Genomic DNA, 25,982 nt, shown 5'->3' with positions numbered 1-25,982 from the left:
ATACGGTCTTGCTGAAAAAGGGCAGCTACTTGACTAAATATTGTATTTTCGCCTTACGCGACTTGTATATATATATCCATGCATGAAAATTCAAAATTTATTTTTGTGAGAAAACCAGTAAAGATAGGCAACATTACAATAATGTTTCCTGAAAAGTAGGTATGTGTTGATGATTTGGGCTAAATTCTAACTCAAACAACCAAACCAAACTGAAAACACAAAATTGGAACAAAAATACCTACATTTTTAGCTGATTCTGCTACCTTAACGAGTTTGTGTGTGTTTCCTTGAATCCACTTCGGACAGCATTTTTCTCAACGATAACATCAGCAACAACTAGACAAACAGATAATTATAGAATTCAGCTTCAACTTATCCTACTATCTCCACACAATCGTTGTTTTTGTTTGCACGTTTCCCACCGTTCCTTTCCTTTTAGAAGGACTTATAAGATACCGGAATGATAACGATGGTAGTTCAGTCATTTATGAGCTTGTGTCGATTAAAAGTAAACATCTGAACATGTTCCATCTATACGCGATACAGAAAGGCAATTACCTCACACAGAGGGAAGTCAGACGGTATTTTCTTGTTTTGTCTAGTTTCACTTTCCATTCTCCGCCTTTCGCGATTTCCAAGGGGCCCTAGTCCGACTGACAACTCGTGGGATACAACATTCTCAAGCAAGAGCCCCCGTAGATGCTGCTTTTGTTGTGACGGCGAGTGTATTTATTTACAATCCGGGTTTTTGCGTGTTGCCGCGAGCATTCACGCAAAAATCGATCAGGCCATCATTTATGAATACAAAAAAGACCATCTAGAGGTTTTAGCTCAGTTCCCTTGCGAGCCCAGACAGTTCCACTGGCTCAAAGATCCAGATTTTCTGAGAGAACGACGGAGGACGAAGACACCTGCCTTTTCGATAGTTAAAACAATCTAAAGGAACAATCGCAATTTATTAACTGCTGAATCTTATTGATTTTTCGTTTGAGACGAACACATTTTCAAACGTGAACTTAAGGACATCGAGTACAGCCCTGACATTTAAAGACAACGCCCAAAATCATATTTGTTGTATTCATATGACTTAACAGTACTATTGGATCTACTTCAACACATCACTTCCTTCACTCCGAAGATGATGTCCCTGTTGATTCTGCTTGCTGTCGGCTGGAAGCTAGGGGGCGCCACGGACACTCAGATGAGCCACATGTACACTAATGTCGGTCTCAACAACAAAGCTTTCACAGATGATGTTGTATTTGAATCCTCGGCAAAAAACGCTCCGCACTGTGCCCTGCAGTGTAACCAACAAGACTCTTGTATGGCCTTCACCTTCGATGACAAGATCTGCAGAGGTCACGCTGCTGTCATGACGTCACGCTCAAACTCTAGGCCTGCGGTTGGAGCGCGGTCGTTTTACAAAGGAAATAACCGTAAGTATCCAAAACACAACAACAACAACAACAACAACAACAACAACAACAACAACAACAACAATAATTAGCAGTTAGAACAAACTCCAATAACGCATCAAGGTATCAATCAAACACAATCACGATTTATCGGTAGGTTTTGTTATCCAAAGTTCAGCACAACCACGTGGAAAATTAAAAGATATTAATGATATACACATAGTGACCGATGGGTAATATATTGTGTGTACAATTATGATAAGATGTTTGGTGGCTAGTTGTTGACAGACCAGCTCCCCTGTTGGTCCAAAGGGAGCATACCGTCTTCTACGTCATCCCTATCGACCAAGGCCGAAGGCAGATGTTGATAAAAATGCAACAGAATGCGATATGCTCCCCGAGGACCAACAAAAAGTACTGGTCTGACAACAAGCCACCAAACATTGTTTTTGTCATCAATTTTGGAAGAGCAAAAGTATGCTCAATAATTGACGGGCATCCATATCCTGAACATAATTTTAAGTATGCTATTCAGGGCCCTAATGCACTTCAGAAGTTGGAGATAGCAGGTCATGCGTGTGTGTGACGTCAAATGTAACCTGTTTGTCGCTTTTCTTCCATACTTAAATGTATAGAGCTGCCATCATAATTGCGAGTTCAGTAATGTTTTGGCATGTGCTTTTTCCTTTAAGTGTTTTCAGACTTTTCGTTTGGTATTTGGCGATTACAGAGATAATTTGCAAATTGACCATGAGTTGCCGTGTTAATTATCAACGTTAATTGGGTCTTTGAGAGTGAATATTTACAATCGTTGTCCTCGGAAACACGAATCCAAAGCCGCGATGGTTCCACACACCAAATAAACTGCCTAATTGGCTTTTACTTTTACAATCCAAGTTTTACTTGAAGCTCATACCAATTCGCTACCTCGATTTGTCACATAATTATGAACATCATAAGATGTTTGGTGGCTTGTTGACAGACCAGCATTTTTTGTCGGTCTGAGGGGGGCATAAATTATTTTCTTCGGTTCCATCTTTATCGACCAAGGCCGAAGGCCGCGGTTGATAAATATGTGACAAAAGGCGTTATGCTCCCCGAGGACCAACACAAAAATGCTGGTCTGACAACAAGCCACCAAACATCGTTTTTGTCATAATTTTGGTAGTGCAACAAAATGCACAATAACCCACAGGGAGACGAAATTTTAGAATATAACTCCGGGCCACAAAGCATCGTCACAGTAGCACGAGATAACACGTCAAACTTGTCTGTGACGTCAAACGTAGCTTGTTGAAGCTTTTCTTTCAGTCTGAAAATGTACAGAGCTGCGATCATATGTGTGAGTTCAGTGAGTGTTGAGCATATTTCTTTTCTTTTAGGTGTTTTATGACTTTTCGTTGTGGATTTTGCGATTACAGAGATAAGTTGCAAATTGACCATGAGTCGCCGCGGTGATTATCAACATTGATTGGGTCTTTGAGAGTGAATGCTTACAATCGTTGTCCTCGGAAACACGAATCCAAAGCCGCGATGGTTACACACATCAAACAATCAGCCTGATTGGCTTTTACTTTGACAATCCACGTTTCACCTGAAGTTCAAACCCATTCACCACCTCGATTTATTGCATGACATGTATTCCCCGGCTGAATATGAATGAAAACTCGTGAAAATGATGACAAAGTGCTTTGTCATCATTTTCACGATTTCTTTTATTCACAGCCAGCTGGGGAATAAATCTCACGTCCCCCATGCAATAAATCCCCGGTTCCCTTAGTTGCAGGAAGCAGGTTATACATGGATAATCAAAAGCAAACCCAATATCTCGGCTCTTTTCATTGGCGTTTCCCCAGACCTAGACAGACGACACTGCTTTGCAAAGTTCCAAAAACGAACTGGCAAAAGTAAAAACAAAACTACTTCATGAAAGATCATAAATTCATCACAAACAAATGAAACCTAGCGATATGTTTTGTCTTTTTACAAAATCATGGAGTGCGTGTATCTGTGCTTCGATACACAGACGTTCGGAGAAACACGAACGTCAAGTTCAAGTCAAACCAATTGACCCCTGAGACACAAATGTTGACCCGTGCACAAGACGTTGTATCGAATAACGAAACGCAAATAAGAAATACTAATAAAAGCAAAGAACATAGCAACAAGAAATGCTAACATCTAACAAAGCCGAGCAAGCAGAACAACAGGTCTTATGAAAAACAAAGAGGCAATGAGTCGGAAACAAGATCGCGATTCTTTCCTTCGCTGCACGACGCAATTCTTTTGTGACCTTTGACCCAACGTGCCGTGCTGCACGATGCAAATCTTCTGTGACCTTTGACCCAACGTTTGTTTGTTTGTTTGCTAAACGCCCAGCCCACCACGAAGGGCCATATCAGGGCGGTGCTGCTTTGACATATAACGTGCGCCACACACAAGACAGAAGTCGCAGCACAGGCTTCATGTCTCACCCAGTCACATTATTCTGACACCGGACCAACCAGTCCTAGCTCTAACCCCATAATGCCAGACGCCAGGCGGAGCAGCCACTAGATTGCCAATCTTAAAGTCTTAGGTATGACCCGGCTGGGGTTCGAACCCACGACCTCCCGATCACGGGGCGGACGCCTTACCAGTAGGCCAACCGTGCCGGTTTGACCCAACGTTATTATTATTATTATATGAAGTCTTATATCGCGCGCGTATCTCCAGACTCGGACTCAAGGCGCAGGGATCTATTTATGCCGTGTGAGATGGAATGTTTTACACAATACATCACGCATTCACATCGACCAGCAGATCGCAGCCATTTCGGCGCATATCCTACTTTTCACGGCCTATTATTCCAAGTCACACGGGTATTTTGGTGGACATTTTTTATCTATGCCTATACAATTTTGCCAGGAAAGACCCTTTTGTCAATCGTGGGATCTTTAACATGCACACCCCAATGTAGTGTACACGTAGCTTCCACATTCGATCACTAAGCTTAATATTTACAACTGAAAACCGAGGGGGTGGAATACTGAGAGGAACCTACAGAACTGTGCATCCTCAAACCTGACATACTTATCTCAACATTTTATGAACTCAAAACACAGAAAGTTGCTTTCACACGCCAGCTTTGATTGCAACAACGTGCTGGGGCCCCAAAACATGTATTATCAAAACGGAACTCGTGTTTCAAAGCATGGCTCCCTGTGTTGATTTTGCACTTATTTTCTCACTACCAAAATGATGACAAAAACGATGTTTGGTGGTTTGTTGTCAGACCAGCTTTTTTGTCGGTCCTCGGGAGGCATATCGACTTTTGTTTCCTATTTATTGACCAAGGCCGAAAAAGACGATATATGCTCCCCGACGGACCGACAAAAAAGCTGGTCTGTCAACAACCCATCAAACATCTTATATTGTTTCCCAGCTGGTCATGAGTAATAACTTGTGAAATTGATGTAAATAATGGATATTTTTGAACTTTAGCGCTGTGCATTTAGAAAAATTCTTCTAATGCATTCTAGGCCTCCCAATTTGCATAAATTGCACTTGGTAGGCACGGGATTTCATCAGAAATGCCCTTTAAGGTAAGGAATGAAGATGTGTTTTGTTTACATGTGGTTCCAAAGAAAAGAAAAAACTTCGGCGCGGCCATTTTGAGAACAGAAGTCACAGGTAAAGTGAGCCGAAAAAGGCGTCTACCAACGACACCAATGATCAAATCATGCACGCTTTGGGGCTCTTTCCGTCAATTAATGTCATTCGAGTCTTTCTTTGCATTGATAAAAGAAACTGCGATCAAACAGAAGGATTATTGTACTAATTTTTCTACCTTTCATAAAACCAACCTGATTTTCATGATTAATATCACCAATTACAGTTTAAAGTCGCATTGCTAGACATTTTGCAAGGATCAAGGATCTTGTAATTAATCTGTGTTAGTCAGTGATATTTGTCTCTAATTCCCGATATCATCTTAAGGGCAAGAGTTAATTCCTCTTTGGTAATATCGGAATCCAATCCACATTTTTGTTCATTGGAGAAAAATGGTATATTCAAATCTTGTAGAAATTCCTTTGCGCTCATTTCATTAAATTCAGATCGTTGTTTTGCTTGTTTGTTTTTTAAAGCGTACCTGTTCCTTCATAATCTTTTTTTCTGTTTATATACCCTGCTGTCTTCTGTCTGCAAACGGTCCTTAATTCTAATATTGGCTTTACTTTTTTCAAATTAATTTCATACTTGGTGTTCTTCTCACCTTCTTATATTAACTGACCACGATAACTTCTTCTTCTTCTTCTGCGTTCGTGGGCTGAAACTCCCACGTACACTCGTGTTTTTGCACGAGTGGAATTTTACGTGTATGACCGTTTTTACCCCGCCATTAAGGCAGCCATACGCCGCTTTCGGAGGAAGCATGCTGGATATTTTCGTGTTTCTATAACCCACCGAACTCTGACATGGATTACAGGATCTTTTCCGTGCGCACTTGGTCTTGTGCTTGCGTGTACACACGAAGGGGGATAAGCCACTAGCAGATCTGCACATAAGTTGACCCGGGAGATCGGAAAAATCTCCACACTTAACCCACCAGGCGGCCGCGACCGGGATTCAAACCCTCGACCTTCCGACGTCTTACCACCCCGCCACAGCGCCCGTCAGACCACGATAACAAACTTGGGCACTCTGGGGTTCTTCCAGTGACAAAAAAAAAACACAAGCTCTGTTTAATTTTGTTCTCTTTTTATTAAAAGGTTCATATTTTGATGATTATTGGCTAAAAGAGTGTCTGTTTCATCCAGATCCTTCTAAAAAGAAAGCTGGGAATTATCTAGTTTTTTTTTTGCTTTCTTCTTGCTGCATAGGCTGTACTAAAATCCCGCATTCGAACTTTTAATAACTCCCATTTTAAGGGATCTCACATACATTTGTTTTCCTTCAAAACGTCATCATTCAATTTAATCATTAAATCAACAAAGCCTTTATTTCGCAATCACTGATTATTACATTTCCAATAAGAGGGGGCGCGTATTATGTGCACAAACATAATGTTCAACTCAATTAATCGCTGATCTGTATGTTACAAAACAGTGTTTTATGAAACAAACTACCAGAGAGAAAAATATAATCAAGTCGACGGGCTATGAAAGGGCTCTACCTGCTCCAGGAAAATTACTATGCCAAACAAATTGAAACTTAACATCAAACTTTGTATAGATTCACCACTGACAATTTCTATGTCGTTATTTGAAAGGCAATACAAATCACTATTATTATTATCATTATTTATTATTTGTTGTGACTTGGCTTTTATTCTCATACACTGCAGTGCACATCGCAACACGGTGGCCTAGTGGTAAGGCGTCCGCCCAGTGAGCGGGAGGTCGTGGGTTCGAACCCCGGTCGGGTCATACCTAAGACTTTAAAATTGGCAATCTAGTGGCTGCTCCGCCTGGCGTCTGGCATTATGGGGTTAGTGCTAGGACTGATTGGTCCGGTGTCAGAATGATGTGACTGGGTGAGACATGAAGCCTGTGCTGCGACTTCTGTCTTGTGTGTGGCGCACGTTAAATGTCAAAGCAGCACCGCCCTGATATCACCCTTTGTGGTGGACTGGGCGTTAAGCAAACAAACAAACAAACTGCAGTGCACAAGTGATTTATCATTTATCAGAGCATAGACATTAATGTTACGAGACAAATTGAGAACACTTTTGCATATTTCAACGTTCCAAAGTATACTAAATGTTTGGTTCAATAGAAAGTGTACTTCGGCGGCGTAATTTAATAATTTCAGATAACCCCGAAGAGTTTTTAATGGTACTGCCTGATGTTGTTGTTGTTGTTGCTGTTGTTGTTATTGTTGTTGTTGTTCTTGTTACACCCCCGGTATAGGGGTGTGTATAGGTTTCACTCGATGTGTTTGTGTGTTTGTTTGTGTTCGCAAGTAGATCTCAAGAATGAACGGACCGATCGTCACCAAACTTGGTGAACAGGTTCTATACATTCCTGAGACGGTCCTTACAAAAATTGGGACCAGTCAAACACACGGTCAGGGAGTTATTGGTGGATTTTGGTTTTTTGGGGGGATCAACTACGGCATAACTCTTCCTTATCTTCTCCATGTTTTCAGCGTTTACCTCCCTTCCTTCGTATGGTGCAGGGGGGCATCTTCGGATATTCCCGGCGTTCTGTTACTATTTTTAGAAGGTCACCGCAGTGTCCAGAACGTAAATTGGACCCGTAAATTATCCTCACTGTAAAAGTGCAAAGGTCGAATCAATTTATAGCCACGCGAAAAATACACTCTCATCTATCTCTATATATTTATACAATAGATATAGATATATATATATACGGCTTCTCTGTGTGTGTGTGTGTGTTTGAGTGTGTCTGTAGAAAACACCTGTGTATTGCACAGTTCTGTTTGTGATGTGGTACCTAGGGCGTCGTCGACAAGTATGGGACTCGACATGATATGATCAGGAATGACATTATGGTCCCTGAATCATGTTCGTGCTGTTCCCATTCCACGAGTCTGGAAGGGACCGAAGCTTGACGGGTCCATGGTTCGAAGCCGGCGTACAGTGCGCCACTCAAGCCGGGTATTCGGCTCTACTTGCTACCCGGCGAAGCGGCAGAAACACCCCGGACAAAATCTGGTCGATGAGATATTTCAATACCTGCTCTCAGCGCGCAGCGCAAACCGATTTTTTTTCTTTCGGGATCTTTTGTTTTCTGTATGCGGTCAGTAGGTGTTACAGAAAGAGTTATATTGATTTGTCTTTTTCTCCGCCTGTCTCTTTGTCCACTCAATCAACTTATTTTAACCACACTTGTTAGCAGTGCCTTCTCAGTTGGTGGCAGTGAGAATGGTAAGGACGGGGGTGTTTTTCCTACCTCGGAGGAATTTCTTGTTCTTGTTGTTTTTAGCATTGAAAAACATTGCTGTCATGATAAGACAACATTTGTTTTTGTTGTAAATGACCACATTGACTGTTAAATTTTGTACCAAACTTTCGCATTTCTTTGCACCCCCGAAAATCAATGTTCATTACATCAAATTACGAAGATTAAGAGAGCTACCTCAATTCCCAATTCTCTTTTCTCACAAAAATGTATCACAATATATCAAAACTTCTGTAACATTTATACTGTCAAAAGTTGGAGTGATTTTTCGCAAAAATGCTCGGTTCGTCCTTGTGTGACGTAACGCATTTTAGACCAATTGGATATTTGTTGTACGTTTCGGTTTCTCCATTGTTAAACATTCTTACAAGTAAACTCGGATTAACACGACGGGGGATGCATAGACCAACAAATCACAAAATGCTCCTGCAAGACGTGACGCCGTTTGAATGAGCAGATTATTAAAAATCACGTACAGTCCAATTTTAAATGACCTCTATTAACTTCTTTTTTTAAGCAAAAAACCCATGTGTTTGATAGTAAGCCTCTGACACAAACTTGAAAAGTATGTACTATCTTTCGGCGTTAAATATATATACATCAAATGAAGTTGTAGATATGACCGAAACACAATAACGCAAAAGCAAAACATGTGTTTTTTAAGATCTGTATTATTCTGTATTGACCCTAGACAAACGTATTGCTTCTTGGCAAAAAGGTCATAATCGTGACAGTTTCAAAAGACATGTTCAAACTTAAAGAAACTATAAACTTATCAGCTATATTCTTAGATCTGTATAGGGCCATGACAAGCGTATTGATTTCATGATGCAGAAAAGAAAAAAAACTGCAATGAGGAAACCAGGAGCGGCGTGGTCACCATCTATCCGGACAATTCCACTCCACTGCAAGTCTACTGTGACCAGGTTACTGATGGAGGGGGTTGGACGGTAAGTCCAACACACACACACACACACACACACACACACACACACACACACACAGGTATGTGCGTGCATGTGTATGTATGCGTGTGTTGGTGCGTGTGTGTATGCATGCGTGTGTGCGTATGCGTCCTCGCGTATCTACACAGACTTGCACGCACGTACGCACACACACAGACACAACACACAACAATAAAACACACACACACATACACACACACACACACACACACTCATACACACACACAAACGCACACACACAAACACACACACACACACACACACACACTCGCACAAATGCACGCGCGTTTGATTTTATTCAGCACGCGTGTGTGGGTTGTGCGTGTGTGTGTGTGTGTGTGTGTGTGTGTGTGTGTGAGTGCTTGTGCGTGTGTATTTATAGTTTAGATGTTTCCTTGTTTACAACAAACAGGTGTTCCAACGTCGACAAGATGCCTCAGTCGATTTCTACAGAAACTGGACGTCTTATCAGAACTTCTTTGGGGACTTAACTGGCAATTTCTGGCTGGGTAAGGCAATTATCTCATGTGGTTTATCTGGCAACTTCTCTCTGGGTTAAGAAATTGTCTTATGTGACTTAACTGGCAACTTCTGGCAGGATTAGGCACTTGTTTCGTGTGACTTAACTCTTTTTTCTCTTTCAAGTCATTTGACCACAACATGTGGTGTGCTTTTGTTTCAATGTATGTAGAATAATAGTATATGATCAAAAACAATTACACATTTCCGATGTTTTGAGACATTTTGTACCCACAAAGTCAACATTTAGAAAAACAATATCTAAACGTTGTTCGAACAAATCAAAGATAAACATCTTACACACTTGTAAGCCAATTTTAGTTCAAATATGGGGAGTAGTTTTGAAATTATTTTGTATTTAATAATTTAGAAATAATCTTTTATTTTATCATGTACTATTATTGTTCATACATTGCAGCAAATGCACACCAACTTTTAACGCTAACATTTTTGTTTCAAGAATGTTGTGGTCAAATAAAAAACAGTGTATTTTCATGACAGCTCCTGCCTTTAACAGATAACTTCTCGCTGGTTTAGTCAAATGTTTATGAAACTAAACTGTCAACTTCTGGCTAGGTAAAGCAATTGTCTTATGTGACTTAACGGGCGCGGTGGCCTAGTGGATAAGACATCGGCCTCCTAATCGGAAGGTCGTGAGTTCAAACCCCGGCCGCATCAGCCTGGTGGGATAAGTGTGGAGATTTGTCTCCCAGGTCAACTTATGTGCAGACCTGCTAGTGCGTTATCCCCCTTCGTGTGTACACGCAAGCACAAGACCAAGTGCGCACGGAAAATAATAATAATATAATAATAATAAATGAGCATTCATATAGCGCAACATCATAACTTTACAATTATGCTCTTTGCGCTTGACACATTTAAAATTAAAACACAGTTATACAAGCATTTACATCTACATTCATAGTCAACAACGCTTAATTAAAAGCATACACCATCAAGCATACAATTACAAAAGATTCTTCCACTAACTGAGTTATAAAAACATGAATAGGTAGTGAAAACAAGGAAATACCAGCTGAATACACTGAATAACACATGTCACAGTTCGGTGGGTTGTAGAAACAAGAAAATACTCAGCATGCTTTCCCCAAAAGCGGCGTATGGCTGCCTGAATGGCGGGGTAAAAACGGTCACACACGTAAAAATCCACATGTCCAAAGACATCAGTGAACGTGGGAGTTTCAGCCCATAACGAAGAAGAATAATGTGACTTAACTGGCAACTTCTTGCTGGGTTAGGCTTGTAACGTCTGTCGGAAAAGGTACTTGTTTAAGTTGACTGGCAACTTCTGGTTGGGAAGGTAATAGTCTAGATGTTGACCGGCATTTTCTGGGTCGGTAAAGTAATTTTGTTATTTGGCTGTCAACTTCTGGCAGTGTAAGGCTAGTGTCTGTCTTGAATATTAAGCCACCCACGCCTTGCGCCCAAAAAAGAGCGCAAAATCCGGTGTCTACCGAAACGGACGGATACCTACCACTGATACTACCGCTGCTAGTAACTTTTTGCTGAGGATGTCCCTTTTGTTCAAAAGAACTGGGACGCACGACACATAGCCGGACGATGTTCGTTCACTCAAGCTTGGCATGAACATCGTGTGTCATTTATCTCTGTTTACAGAAGTTCATGTTACAAAGAATGGAGTGTAAACGGTTAATATAAACAATGTCGCAATACAGACATACATAAATGAGTTATGTCGTCTGTCACACTTCCTTCAAAGCGCTATATACGACGTTGAAATAACAAGAGATATGGGTTGTTTTCATCAACGCACGTTTCATGGGCCTCTGCGCCCTGTCCATGATAACGGAAAGAAATATATATGAATTCCCCCATTGATCCTACCCCCACCCCCACCCCACCCCCACCCACCCACCCCCCCCCCCCTCCCATGTGACACCCTGGTATTAATGTTATTGACCGACAGGGCGTCAGACAAAAAGCAACACCCTTAATGTATACGTCGACGTACTCTGCAGGGGTCGACACTAACTTATTTGGCCTGGGGCCACACGGGCCCCAGAGATGGAAATTGCTGGGGCGGAAAAAAAATCTGGGGCCCACTCTCAGTATTCACGTGCGGCAATGCATTGTCTGTTTTTCTTCATCGTACTGAAGCCAGGGAAATTCTTTCAACCATTTGACATTGAAATTACGACAGCGCTTTGCGCTTTTGGCTGCATCGGTCTCCTTTTTTCGTTTCTCTCCACCCTGTTCTTCATCTTCATTTCCATGTCTTTTTACACCAGGGAAGTGTCGCCACATTTTGCGTTTGGCATTTGAAGGCGATACTTATCTCTCACGCTAAAGAGCGCAATCTGGGAGTTATTTCCCTTACGACATTGTCCTTCGACGATTTGAATGTGTTTTTTTCTTGACTGCGGCATTGATCGTAACGCAAATTTCAGTGACGACTTTGACTGGCGATTTTTAGTGATTGGCTCTGCTGGCATTAGAATTTTCGGTTTGTCATTGTTGGAATTTATCCTGGGGCGGAGTGGGCCCCAAGCTTCGGCAATGTTTGGGGCGGAACACAAAACTCTGGGGCGTTCCGCCCCCCGCCCCCGCTAGTGTCGAACCCTGCTCTGGTATGACAATGTTGATTGTGTTGATACTGTCCATGTCTGAACGCCCTTAATGGTGACAGTAATGCACTTGTGTCATCTGCATCTACCGTCCTCCCCCCAACACCAAAAACAAATTCAAGTTCAAGTTCAAGTTCAAGTTTCAAGTTTTTATTAGTCCATAACCCCTGGGGGCATTTTGAACAATAAATACAATCAATACAATCATGATATATGCTAATATAGTAAATAAAAAATTAAACAAATTATAAACAACTGTTACAGATTCTATTAATAAAGTCCAAAATATTCTTTAGCAATTTCTTTTTCTTAGTAGCAAACAACTTTTTAAATTTAAGTGTTTAGGTTTTTTGCAATAGTAAGGTGGTAACAACTCAGCTCTTTCTTCTTTGAAAAAATCACAGACAAATAAATAATGGAATTCATCACCTATGTCTTGTGATACACATTTGGTGCAAGTTCTTTCTGACCTCGGGATGTTAAGATAACGTTCTTTCTGTACAGGCAAATTGTTGTTTAATGTTCTAAACTTCATCATTGAAACACATTGCTGATATGGCAGATGTGTGACATAGTCTTCACATGCAAAAATATCTTTAAACATTCGATAATTCCAAAAGATATTTTTTGTTCCAATTTCTGTAAACCATTTATGGATATACTGGTCATACAAGCTTCTGTTTACTTTCTTTTTAAACCATGCGCTTGAGTATTGAACATTTTCTTGAAAAGTCCAAAGACCAGAGAGACCAATTTCATTTAAGTTTTTTTCAATGAAACATAAATAATTAGATTCAATAATCTTGTTGATGTACAATTTATAAGTAAAGCAATACACAATACTTCAAAATTTATTTTTATAAATAGGACTAATCAGTTTATACCAATAGCAAAGCATTCTACATTTCATATTAACATCTAGTGGATATCTTCCAAGTTCACCAAATATCATAGCATTTGGAGTTGATTTTTTTAGTTTGAAAACAATTTTATAAAAACGCAATTGAAGTTTAGTAGCAAGTTCACAGGAACCAAAACCCCATACCTCACATCCGTATAGTAAAATTGGAGCAATCATTTTATCGAACAGGTCAACTTGTATGTCCACAGGCAGTGACAATTGTCTACAAGTACGCAAAAGAACAAACATTGCCCTTGAGGCACGATCATATAGATTCTTCTGTGCGACTGAAAATTTATTATTATAATTAATTTTAAGGCCCAAGTACATTACATCAAACACTACTTCGATTAAATTGCCATTATACGTAAACAATGGTTTATTTCTAATTTTACCTCTGGAAAAAACTATAACTTTCGTTTTGTTTACATTAATATTTAGACGCCATTTTAAACAGTATTCGTGCATTTTGTTTAAACATTCTTGCAGGTTTTTTTCAGACTCTGAGCAGATCACAGTATCATCCGCATACAGTAATAAAAACATTTGAAACAAAGCATTTACATCAGTATCATCCATTCCAACCACAATAGCCTCTCTTGACATAGATTGTAAACCATTACTGTTTTCCAACAGAAAAGGCTTTAGATCATTTAAAAATAGAGCAAAAAACAGCGGTGACAAGTTTTCCCCTTGTCTAACTCCACACAAACTGGGAAAATATCCAGAACACTCACTATTAACTTTAACGCAAGACTTGGCATTTTCGTACACATTTCTTACAGTTTTTAAAAACTTCCCATTAACATCAGAACTAACTAATTTCTCCCATAAAAATGCACGGCGAACTTTATCAAACGCTTTTTCATAGTCTACAAATGCACAAAACAGTCGCTTCTTTTTGTTGAGAAAAAAATTTAATATACAATGCAAAGTAAAAACATGGTCTAGTGTTGAAAAACCTGTGCGGAAACCTGTTTGTTCTTGACCTAATTTATTATTACTCTCCAAAAAGTTTGATAACCTAGCATTTAAAATTGCACTGAAAAGTTTTCCGAAGCAACTGAGTATAGTAATTCCTCTATAATTTGTGGGGTCAGCTTGGGAGCCTTTATTTTTGTACAATGGAATAATTTCACCTACAGCCCATTGTGTTGGAACCTTTCCTGACTGCAAAACAACATTAAACAACAATACATAAATATCAATCATTCGATCATGTGACGCTTTTAAATACTCATTAATTACTTTATCCTGACCGCATGCCTTAATGTTTTTCAGCTTGTCTATACATTTGATAACTTCCTCCTTTGTAAAAGGCGCATTAAGAAATTCATTACTTGCTTCATTTAAAGGTTCATTACTATCATCCATTTCATTTTCATCACACTCTTGAAGTTTGGTGAAATGTTCGAAAAACTCCGAACAAGTTGGATAGTTAGTTTTGGAATTATTTTTTTTAATTTTTATTTAGAAGACTCCAGTATGCTTTCGGGTCAGTACTTCTTTACTTTCTCAAAGTTTTAACGAACTCCTTATGATACAACATGCATTCCTTTTTTATTGTCTTTTTGTATTCTTCAAAAGCACTCTTTTTTTCATGATCATTGAACACATTTTTAAAGAGTCTTGCTTTGTTTTTCGCACGTAAAAATATTTTTCTTTTCTCTTTGCAAATTGCACTAAACCATGGTTGTTGCAGTTTGAATTTCTTTGAACGTGGCTTTTTCATAAATTTTTGTTCTTTAATTACACCGATTTTCTCATTCCCCACATTCCTCACAGAAGCTGAAGAATTGCTTGAACACCACATCACGCACACCTCAAACGTCGTCCTCATAGGCGACTTTAACATACACAGCCACATACAACATGATCGGCCACAGAACAACGACACAAGACAGACGATGGACCTTATTGACTGTCATGATCTTAAGCAACTTGTTGACAAACCCACACGCAAGACACACATCATTGATTGGATCGTCATCCACGAGTCGACTGACCTGGGGTATGGAGTTCTTCTGAACGACTACCTCAGATCTGATCACTCTGCCGTTCTCTTCTCCCTCAAAGTAGCCAAGCCGTCAAAACAAAAGAAACACGTAGTTCGTCGCAACCTCAAACAAGTCAACACAGACACGTTTCGCGCAGAAGCAGCCAGCCGATATCTTGATCGTCCGCCTTCCTCAGATCCTGTCCTTCACTATGACTCCACTCTTCGCACACTTCTTGATGAACACGCACCCTCAAAAACAAAACTCATTGTAGATAGGCCTTCTGCACCTTGGATGACATCTGAAGTAATGAATGCAAAACAAGCACGTCGCCGAGCAGAGAGGAAGTGGCAAACCGCTAAGCTAGAAGTTGACAGACAGATTTACAACAAGCACAAAGAACAAGTTCAGACAATCATCACAAACGCCAAGCAATCACGTACACTACAGTACCAACATCTGTGAAACAACCTCTGCTTGTGCCAAAGCCCTCTTTTCCACAATGAATGACCTACTTGGCAGCTCTTCTGCTTCTCCCTTGGCGAACAACATTGACCCTTCCAAACTCCCACAAGCTTTCTCCGAGTATTTCCACAACAAGATTCAAGCCATCCGTGACAAACTAGATCGACAACATACCATATCAAAGGTCTCACACTCCTCCTGCTTTTACAGGAACTCCTTTCACACATGTCAAGCCTCTGACTCTCCCTGAACTGGAAAAGGTCATCAAAGAAACCACATTAAAAACCTGTGACCTTGACCCTCTTCCTACACAACTCTACTCTGACTGTCAACCTGAACTTCTTCCTTCTGTCTTTGAAACCATCAACAACTCTCTGCAATCAGGCACAGTCCCAGATTCCTTCAAGACTGCTATAGTCAAACCTCTTTTAAAGAAACCGTCGCTTGATCCTAACACACTCAGCAACTTCTGCCCTGTCTCAAACCTATCCTTCATCTCCAAACTCCTTGAAAGAATAGTTTTGAATCAGCTTAACTCTCATCTTCTCTCCAACAACCTACTCTCTCCTCTTCAGTCAGCATATCGTCCTAAACACTCCACTGAAACTGCTCTTCTCAAAATAACTGACGACCTTCTTTCTGCCACTGACCAAGGTGAAATTTCTGCCCTTGCCCTTCTTGATCTCTCAGCAGCCTTCGATACGGTTGATCACAACATCCTTCTTCAACGTCTTCATCATACCTTTAGCATCTTCTTCTTCTCTTCTTCTGCGTTCGTTGGCTAAAACTCCCACGATTTTTACGTGTATGGCCTTTTTTACCCCGCCATTTAGGCAGCCATACGCCGCTTTCGGAGGAAGCATGCTGGGTATTTTCGTGTTTCTATAACCCACCGAACTCTGACATGGATTACAGGATCTTTTCCGTGCGCACTTGGTCTTGTGCTTGCGTGTACACACGAAGGGGGATAAGGCACTAGCAGGTCTGCACATAAGTTGACCTGGGAGATCGGAAAAATCTCCACCTTAACCCACCAGGCGCGGCCGGGATTCGAACCCACGACCTTCCGCTTTGGCCTTTGGCATCTTCAGCACAGCTCTTTCTTGGTTCTCTTCGTATCTCACTGACAGCTATCAGACTGTTTCCATTCACAAACTGAACTCCAACCCCATCAGGCTTGAGTGCAAAGTCCCCCAGCAGTCCGTGCTTGGGCCTGTACTGTTCACTCTCTACACTCAACCTCTTGACCACGTCTTCGACCGACACAACGTTCTCCATCACTCTTTTGCTGACGACTCACAACTTCAAAACAGCTCTACTCCTGATCAGTCTGACACTGTCATATCCACTCTCTCTAATACCATCACCGACGTACAGAATTGGATGACAGAGAACAAACTTCAACTCAACAGCAACAAAACCGAAACCATTCTGATAGGGACCACATCCAAACTCTCAAAAGCCACCTCTGACTCTCTTGAACTCTCCGACTTGTCTGTCCCTGTCTGTCTTCTACTGTCAAACATCCTGGAGTCACCCTAGACAACACCCTCTACATGAAACAACACATCTCTTCTGTCTCTCGCACCTGCTACTTTCAGCTCCCACCACTGACGCTACAGCCAAACTTGTCACTTCACCATTCTCTCTCGTCTTGACTATTGTAACTCCCTTCTTGCTGGACTTCCCGCTTCTTCTATCTATCGTCTTCAACGCATTCAAAACAGCGCTGCCCGTCTTGTTCTTAAAAAGAAAAAGAAAGACCACATCACCCCTCTGTTGCAACAACTCCACTGGCTACCCATCTCACATAGGATCAAATACAAGCTCAACACTCTCACATACAAATGCCTCAACAAGCTGGCTCCTTACTATCTCTCTGATTCCCTCTCACTCTATCAACCTTCCCGACCATTCCGCTCTTCAAACGACAACCTCAAACTCTTTTTCTTTTCTTTCTTTATTTGGTGTTTAACGTCGTTTTCAACCACGAAGGTTATATCGCGACGGGGAAAGGGGGGAGATGGGATAGAGCCACTTGTCAATTGTTTCTTGTTCACAAAAGCACTTATCAAAAATTTGCTCCAGGGGCTTGCAACGTAGTACAATATATTACCTTACTGGGAGAATGCAAGTTTCCAGTACAAAGGACTTAACATTTCTTACATACTGCTTGACTAAAATCTTTACAAAAATTGACTATATTCTATACAAGAAACACTTGACAAGGGTAAAAGGAGAAACAGAATCCGTTAGTCGCCTCTTACGACATGCTGGGGAGCATCGGGTAAATTCTTCCCCCTAACATACCTCACACAAAGCTCAAAACTGCAGGCCAACGCTCCTTTTCCTTTCAAGCTCCCACCAACTGGAACTTACTACCTCTCCCCCTCCGTCAACAACAGTCTTCAGAAGCATTTAAATCTGGCCTCAAGACTTTTGTTTTCCCTAAATAATCCTCAGACTACAGTGCCCCGCTACACCCCCTCCCCCCTCCCCTCACCCATCTCACCCGCAAGCCTAAATCAGATCAGTTGTAAATATAGAGATGTACATAATTATTGTTTGAAATTTTCTTTTCTTTTTCGTGCTTACTTTTGAGTGCCGTGTCTCTGTGTAGTTGCCTTGTCATCTTCATGCAATTTATGCATAAGTGTATATAAATATGCTTGAGTTGTTAAGGCGAAAGATTGTGTATAAGTGCGTCTTGAGTCGCTTTGTGGTGAGATATGTGCGCGTTATAAATTCTCGTAATATTATAGGTTTTAAATGAACTATGTTTCTATTTGTTGGTAGGGGTGTGTGCGTATTTGGTGTCCAGCAGTTATATGAACAATGTTTGTTGATGTGTCCAGGCCCCGTATTCTTTAAAAAGCTGCAACTCATATACTGGCCTGTAAAACCACTTACGCTCGATAAGTCCGCTAAGTGTTATTTATGAAACACCGGTAAGTCCTTACCGGGGTGTCTCCGAGCTGTAAAGTTAGAGGACCCATCCCCCTCCTCTAAAGTCGCTACCTGTCAGTAACTTCACCAACACTGTCCATGTCACTCTTTTCATACGTTATTCAAACTGTGAATTCTGAATAAATCTTGTTCAAATATTGTTTGTAGATTTATGTCCCTCATGGACACACATTGGTGTCATTTAAGCACCAATGCCTTGCGGACAAATACGAGATACTGCTCGCGAAAGATTTCAACCGATGCTCGATCATACCGGCTTTGTGGCGAAAGCGTGCTAGCGTCTTCTTTAATGCAATACAGTGTCGAGAATGTTTCGTCTGTTTCCGTGGCCGATCGGTTATAGCATTCGCCTGATACGCGATTGAGTCGAGTTCAAATCGCCATCTGGCCGTACTTTGTTTTTTACTCTTTGCCATTTCATGATTTGTTTATTTTTGTTTATTTTCTTCATGTGCAAGAGAGTACGTTGTAATATCAAAATTGATTTTAAAAATTAATTTTAGGCAGGAAATAGGTGGTTTTTTTAAATCTTTTGTTACCATGATATTAGTTTATTGATAACGTTTGTTAATTTAAACATGTAAACATTTGATTGAAAAAAGAAAAAGACCAATGAAGAAGGATGCTCCCCGCTTGAAAAAAAAAAGTGCGAGAGAAGGCCAAAAAAATAAATAACGGTAGCAGCCACATGCATGCAACTGAGGTTACATTTTTTTTTTAAATAAATGTCTCCCCGTGTTTTTATTTCATTCAGTTTTGTATGGGTTGTTGCTATTGATTTTGAAACAGACACGCCGGCGAAAACGCCAGTAACGCGTGCGCAGAGACGACTGAGCAAGCATATGGAATCTCCTATTCTAAAAATAACCATCACTGGTAGCTGCCGACCTTCCGCTAGACTTACATGAATACCGGGGGAAAATAAATAATTACTGGGCAGTAAAAATAGCTACTGGGCGGTAGTTAAACGACATTTTGACTTTGTAGGACACAATGTTGCAGCTTTTTCAAGAATATGGGCCCTGATCTTGATACCCTGCACATGTTGACGTCCAGACAGCAGTATGAACTGTGTGTGTTGATACTTTCCAGGTCTTGACGCCCTGCACATGTTGACGTCGAGACAGCAGTATGAACTGTGTGTGTGGATACTTTCCAGGTCTTGACGCCCTGCACAAGTTGACGTCCAGACAGAAGTATGAACTGTGTGTGTGGATACTTTCCAGGTCTTAACGCCCTGTACATGTTGACGTCCAGACAGCAGTATGAACTGTGAGTGTTGATAATTTCCAGGTCTTGACGCCCTGCACATGTTGACGTCCATACAGAGGTATGAACTGAGTGTTGATTTCCATGTCTTGACGCTCTGCACATGTTGACGTCCAGACACAGGTATAAGCTTCATGTACGTGTGTTGACACTTTCCAGGTCTTGACGCACTGTACATGTTGACGTCCAGACACAGGTATGAACTGTGTGTACTGATACTTCCCAGGTCTTGACGCTCTGCACATGTTGACGTCCAGCCAGAGGTATGAACTGTGTGTACTGATACTTCCCAGGTCTTGACGCCCTGCACAATCATGTTGACGTCCAGACAGAAGTATGAACTGTGTGTGTTGATACTTTCCAGGTCTTGACGCCCTGCACATGTTGACGTCCAGACAGCAGTATGAACTACGCGTGGACCTGATGATGTGGAACGGAACAAAAGGTTACGCCACCTACAACAACTTCTCCATCAGCGACAGCAGCGACAACTACCGTCTGAACTATGACAGCTTCAAAAGAGGAAATGCTGGTAGGTAGTGATCTAAAAAGAAAAAACAAGTCGCGTTAGGCGAAATTGCTACATTTAGTCAGGCTGTCGAACTCACAGAATGAAACTGAACGCACTGCATTTTTTTTTACCTGGACAATACAGCTTCATCAATCCCCGTGACAAGGACATCGCTCACTTTTCACGTGCAGAACGAAGTGAAAATGACTGGCCAGTACATCGCGGTATTGTGCTAAGCATGAAAGCGGGCTTTTCTGTATTCTTTTTAACTCGATGAGTTTGTTCTGATTACCACATATTATATCTATATGTTTTTGGAATCAGGAAATGATAAAGAATAAGATGAAATCATTTTTGGATTGATTTTTGAAATTGTAATCGTAGTACTAATATGCCTACTTGTGTTAATTGTGATCACATTTTAAGAGTAAACATGACATATGTATATATATTTAGATTTGGAATTTGATGAAAAATACGATGCAATCAATTTTAAATCTGTTTGCGATAATTTGATTTTCATGACAACTTTAATGAGCAAACTAATGAACTATGTTTTTAATTTCCGAGCTGAAATGCAATCACATAGTCCGGACTTCGTCAAAAATTGCCTGACCTAAATTTGAACCAATGTCCTTGAAAAATCAGGTGTGACAGTGCCGCCTCAACTTTCACAAAAAAGCTGGATATGACATCATCAAAGACATTTATCCAAACAAAGAAAAAACGTATGGGGATATTATACCCAGGAACTTTCATGTAAAGTTTGATGAAGATCGGTGCAGTAGTTTTTTTTCTTCTGAATCGCTCTACATACACACACACACACACACACACACACACACACACACACACACACACACACACACCCACACACACACACACACACACACACAGACACACATACACCACACCCTCGTCTCGATTCCCCCGTCTATGTAAAAACATTTAGTAAAAACTTAACTAAATTAAAAACGAAGGGTAGTAGGTCTAGAAATATCAATTAAACAGCTTCCCAAAATGCATGATATATTTAAACTTGGTGTCTAACATGTACTTCATATATTCCTCTTTTTGCTGCACTAAAAGGATCATTGAAAATATAGCTCACAGTGCCCGTATTCCAAGACTTCTTGAAACACATGTTGCTTTTAGACACCAAACCTTGCATTCAAAGCTGTTTTATTATTATGGATTGCACCCAAGCACACACTTCGTGTAATTGAGACGTAGATGAGCTTATGCTTACTGCACCTTGTGATTTTGATTGCTCCTTCTGTAAAATTGACGGAAATAGATCAATTCAAAGTTTTCCAGTTAAAAAAAACAAGGCTACGACCAAATAACTTGCATGTTACAGCCTTCATTAAATTCAAAATGTAATGAAAGCTGCAGCAGGCAAGTTATGCGTGTCGAAGCCTTGTGTTTTCGAATTACATCACTTTGACTTCATCTAATTCTTAAGTGTTGCATGCAGGAATTAATTCAACAACAAAATCCAGTCGGCAGCAGGCTGTTGATTTGTTATGTGTAGTAGATAAAGGGTACCATCAACCCATGTAAAAGCATGAACACATCTGTAGTGGTGAATATGATCGCTAACAAGACAGTATACTGAGAGCAGTTACGAACAAAAATGTAGGATCCAAAACAGCACTTGATGTGTATTCCTTGTGGCAGTTAATCATGAATCTCTTGACTTCTGCACACACACACACACACACACACACACACACACACACACACACACACACACACACACACACACACACATACATACATACAAAACACGCACACACACATACACACACACACACACACACACAAAAAAACACATACAAAACACACGCACGCACGCACGCACACACACACACACACACACACACACACACTCACAAACACACACACATACACGCACACACACACACACACATTCACACACACCCCACACACATACGCTCACACTCACGCACTCCCCCCCCCCCCATCACACACACACACACACACGCACACACACACAAACACACACACACACACACACACACACACACACACACACACACACACACACACTGACGAGGCTATTAATCTCTATCCACAGGTGACAGCCTGAGCTATCATCGCGGTTTCCAGTTCAGCACGTGGGACAGGGACAACGACCAGTGGGGCGACAACTGTGCACAGTATTTCCACGGCGCCTGGTGGTACGCATCCTGCTACTACGCCAACCTGAACGGGGAGTACATGCCCACCAGCCCTACTACATCTGTACAAGGGATACATTGGTATCATTTTGGAGGAGGCTACTCCCACACATTTAGTGAAATGAAGATACGCGTAGTTTAAGAAAGAACATGTCTATGATTGATATGAACCCTATGGAAAGCTTCACCAAGTCGTTAAATACATGGCAAGCTAAATCATCGTATCGATATTCGGTTTGTAGAGAACAAGTTAGTTAAAAATTAAGTTTAGGGTAAATGGAAATATTCAAATTCTTGATTTCGGATATGTTCTAACGGCATACGAACTTGAAGACAAGCTGAATTGTCCCCCTTTTAGTGGTACAAGAAGTTATCTATTTCATTCTGAAACCCAGGACCGTGTTTGGCAAAAATTGACCCGAACGGGTTTAGTAACATCCAAAGCAAACATAATCCAAAATGCCTGCTTAAACAATTAATATATTTACAGTCCTCCATTTAAAAGTGGTTTTTAACTTGTTTTTCTTATACATTTGTGTACATTGTTTATGTTAATGAGAAATATACTAAAAGGCAAAAGAAAGAAACCCGTTGTTAATTGTCGTGCAACAGACGTAATATCAAATATGGATTGGTACCTGGAGTACACTTGAGTTTACGAAGGACTTTGTGCTGTAGGTCACACCTTGGTTGGCTACACATTGGGATGACGTTACAGTGTGCCCGTGGAATTTTTCGATTTTTAGAAAAGGCAAGAATGTTAAGACAGAAACATGAAACAAATTGGTTTCTAGAACGTCTGATAACATACCTATGAACCAAGAATTGCTGGGAAAGTGTCACTTCAGCTTTTGACAGTGCACTTTTGTTTTGGTTTTGTTTGTTCAGTAATTGTAGGTGTATTGCAACATTTTTTTAAATTATTAATTACACATTTTCGGGCGTACAAAGGAGTAGACATTTCATCTCTTATAAGTCAAAAACTCGTCGAACACAAGTAAAGAAAACTGGATGTATGCATGCTGGTACACTTTGTCAGGATACATACTCTAAACCATAAACTAATCTGGTTTTTGGCTCACGTAAGTGTAGCCTATGCGATGCTAAACTTTGTCTGTCTGTGCGTGCGTGTGTGCGTGTGTGCGTGCGTGTGTGATAGAAACTTTAACATTTCCGAGTCTATGGATAAAGTTCGCATAAGAAGATTACGTCTCGGTCAAAAGTGTTTGACGTCAATTAATGCATCACTGATGACGCCCTGTAGTCTTTCTCTCGCGCGCGGTGTGTGTGTTCATTTTGTTCACATGTGTTATTGTTACTGTTTGTGTATGTGAACTCGTGTGTGTGTGTGTGTGTGTGTGTGTGTGTGTGTGTGTGTGTGTGTCACGTGTGTGTGTGTGTGTGTGTAAGAAAGAGAGACTGAGAGAGAGAGAGAGTGTGTGTTTGTGTGTGTGTGTGTGTGTGTATGTGTGTGCATGAGTTTGTGTGTATGTTTGTGTGTGTATGTGTGTTTGTTTGTAAAGGTGTGTGTGTCCGTCTGTCTATGTGAGTAAGAGTGTGTGTTTTGTATGTATGACGGAGTGATTGAGTTTGTGTTACTGTTTGTCGATTTCTGACGGGAGCCTTGAAGGCTTCGCCTCTTGTTGTTACACCCCCGGTATTCACGACTTTTTTCCGTGACCTTTCGGATTTCATGGGGGCTGCCATTTTGTTCTCATCTCCTCAGTGTGTTCCGGTCTGAAACCGGTTTAAAACACCACTAGGCGGAAACCCCAAAACAATGACGGCCGCCTTTTTCGAAATAACATTTTCAGAGATTGTACACAAAAACAACGCCCGAACGGAAAGACAGAATGTGTATTTCGCTAGATTGCAAGTCAGGCTTTTCACTTTTCCGATGAAGACAACCGCTGAGAGTGAAGAAACGACGCTGTTCGACTTCAAAATCTCCAGTCGCAGACGACCTTCGCTTTCGCAGTACAGTCTGTAGGCAGGTGCAATGTTACTCATTTTGATCAGCTCGTTTACGTATATTTTTTGCATTCAGATCAATTAGAATGATTGGAATCAAAGCAGGAATAACTTCGGCATGCAAATGCATTTATTTGGCGAAATCAATACAGCAGTAAGCTAGATTTTTTCCCTTCAGTTTGTTTGCGTGACTGAATTTTGTCTTCAAGAATGTACCACTTGCTTGATTTTGATTGTTTGTTCAGCTCATTGGCACGAAATGCATCTTGCAAAATATCAATTTGTTGAATGAAAACGGAATAAGTGACGTTCTAACATTTATTTGCTTGCAAAAACAATCGCAAGGATAGATCTATTTGCTTCATTGACAGACAGATTTTCATTGAATTTAAAAAGCATGACTCGGTTTGCAGGCTCTCCGATTAGATCTATCTAGTGTTTGTGTTCTTAGATTTATTGGCCATGTGGGCTGTTTACGATCATAACACAGTGTTGGTTTGTGCTGGTGCAATCTGCAGATCAAAGGGGATTGACCACATGGTGATGCAGTGATCAATGCAACTTGTGTTCACCACTCAATGCCTTCTACCAATCTCAATGGCAAACCGAAAGGTACAGTAACATGCTTGTGATTTCACATTATGTAATGTCTCTGGCGATCAACATAGTTTTTAACTCTAGTCTAACTGATCATGCTTATTACTATTAGTATTCAATTACATACGATATATATTCTCCGCCCCAGCTCCACCCTCACACCATAGCACTGCCAATCAGCCTCTACACTACAGTCCAACAACTACACCTCTAAAAGCCCCCCCCCCCCTCCCCCCCCCCCTACCCTCCGTGCAACATATGGTCATAGGGAGTGCTCTAATTGTTCCAGAACATACCCGACCACACTCATACACAGGGTACTGACAAAGAAACTTTTTTTTCAGTCTCCATCAGGGCTGTCACCTAATATATGCAGACAGGTGTAACGGACGTTTTCGCAGCCACTGTACCACACATGTCATAAGGTAAATATAGGTATGTTAGTATATTTACAAACTGTTCACTCTGTTGGTTTTTCTTGCAGCATTTATTCAGAAACTCTGTAAATTGTGGCAATTACATATGCAGACGTTTAACCTAATTATTGAAGAAATAGAATCAAAATTGGTTTATTAAGTATTTGAATTTTGATCATGTGATCAGAGAAACAGTTTCTTGAACAGCTAAGCTACAAGTGAAGTACAAGGACAACAACATAAACAGGTGACTGGAGACTCAGGCATTGTTGTT

General features: G+C 40.8%; 2 protein-coding genes across 2 annotated transcripts in view; both read left to right on the top strand.

The window, feature by feature from the left end:
• Window positions 1-25,982, top strand: part of LOC138945852 (ficolin-1-B-like) — a 122,898-nt gene that overhangs the window by 65,241 nt on the left and 31,675 nt on the right. The window lies entirely within an intron of this gene.
• Window positions 855-25,919, top strand: LOC138946130 (uncharacterized). Its single transcript, XM_070317635.1, has 10 exons — window positions 855-1,436; window positions 9,155-9,270; window positions 9,698-9,794; window positions 15,097-15,489; window positions 15,984-16,347; window positions 16,904-17,266; window positions 18,629-18,633; window positions 20,374-20,541; window positions 22,622-22,788; window positions 25,896-25,919. Exons 1-10 carry the CDS (start codon window positions 1,139-1,141, stop codon window positions 25,917-25,919), a joined length of 1,995 nt encoding a protein of 664 aa, XP_070173736.1. The 5' UTR covers window positions 855-1,138.

This window comes from Littorina saxatilis, linkage group LG13 (assembly GCF_037325665.1).
Source record: "Littorina saxatilis isolate snail1 linkage group LG13, US_GU_Lsax_2.0, whole genome shotgun sequence".
In the NCBI taxonomy this organism is placed as follows: domain Eukaryota; kingdom Metazoa; phylum Mollusca; class Gastropoda; order Littorinimorpha; family Littorinidae; genus Littorina; species Littorina saxatilis.
Note: the sequence above shows the minus strand (reverse complement) of the source record. Positions and strands in the feature narration are given on the sequence as shown.

What these genes read in the sequence shown, in the direction of transcription:
- LOC138946130 (XM_070317635.1), top strand. Translation starts at nt 1,139, where the DNA reads ATGATGTCCCTGTTGATTCTGCTTGCTGTCGGCTGGAAGCTAGGGGGC. An exon ending in CTGATGGAGGGGGTTGGACG is followed by an intron (nt 9,271 to 9,697) that starts GTAAGTCCAACA and finishes TACAACAAACAG; the next exon opens with GTGTTCCAACGTCGACAAGA. An exon ending in CCACCAGCCCTACTACATCT is followed by an intron (nt 22,789 to 25,895) that starts GTACAAGGGATA and finishes TCATGTGATCAG; the next exon opens with AGAAACAGTTTCTTGAACAG.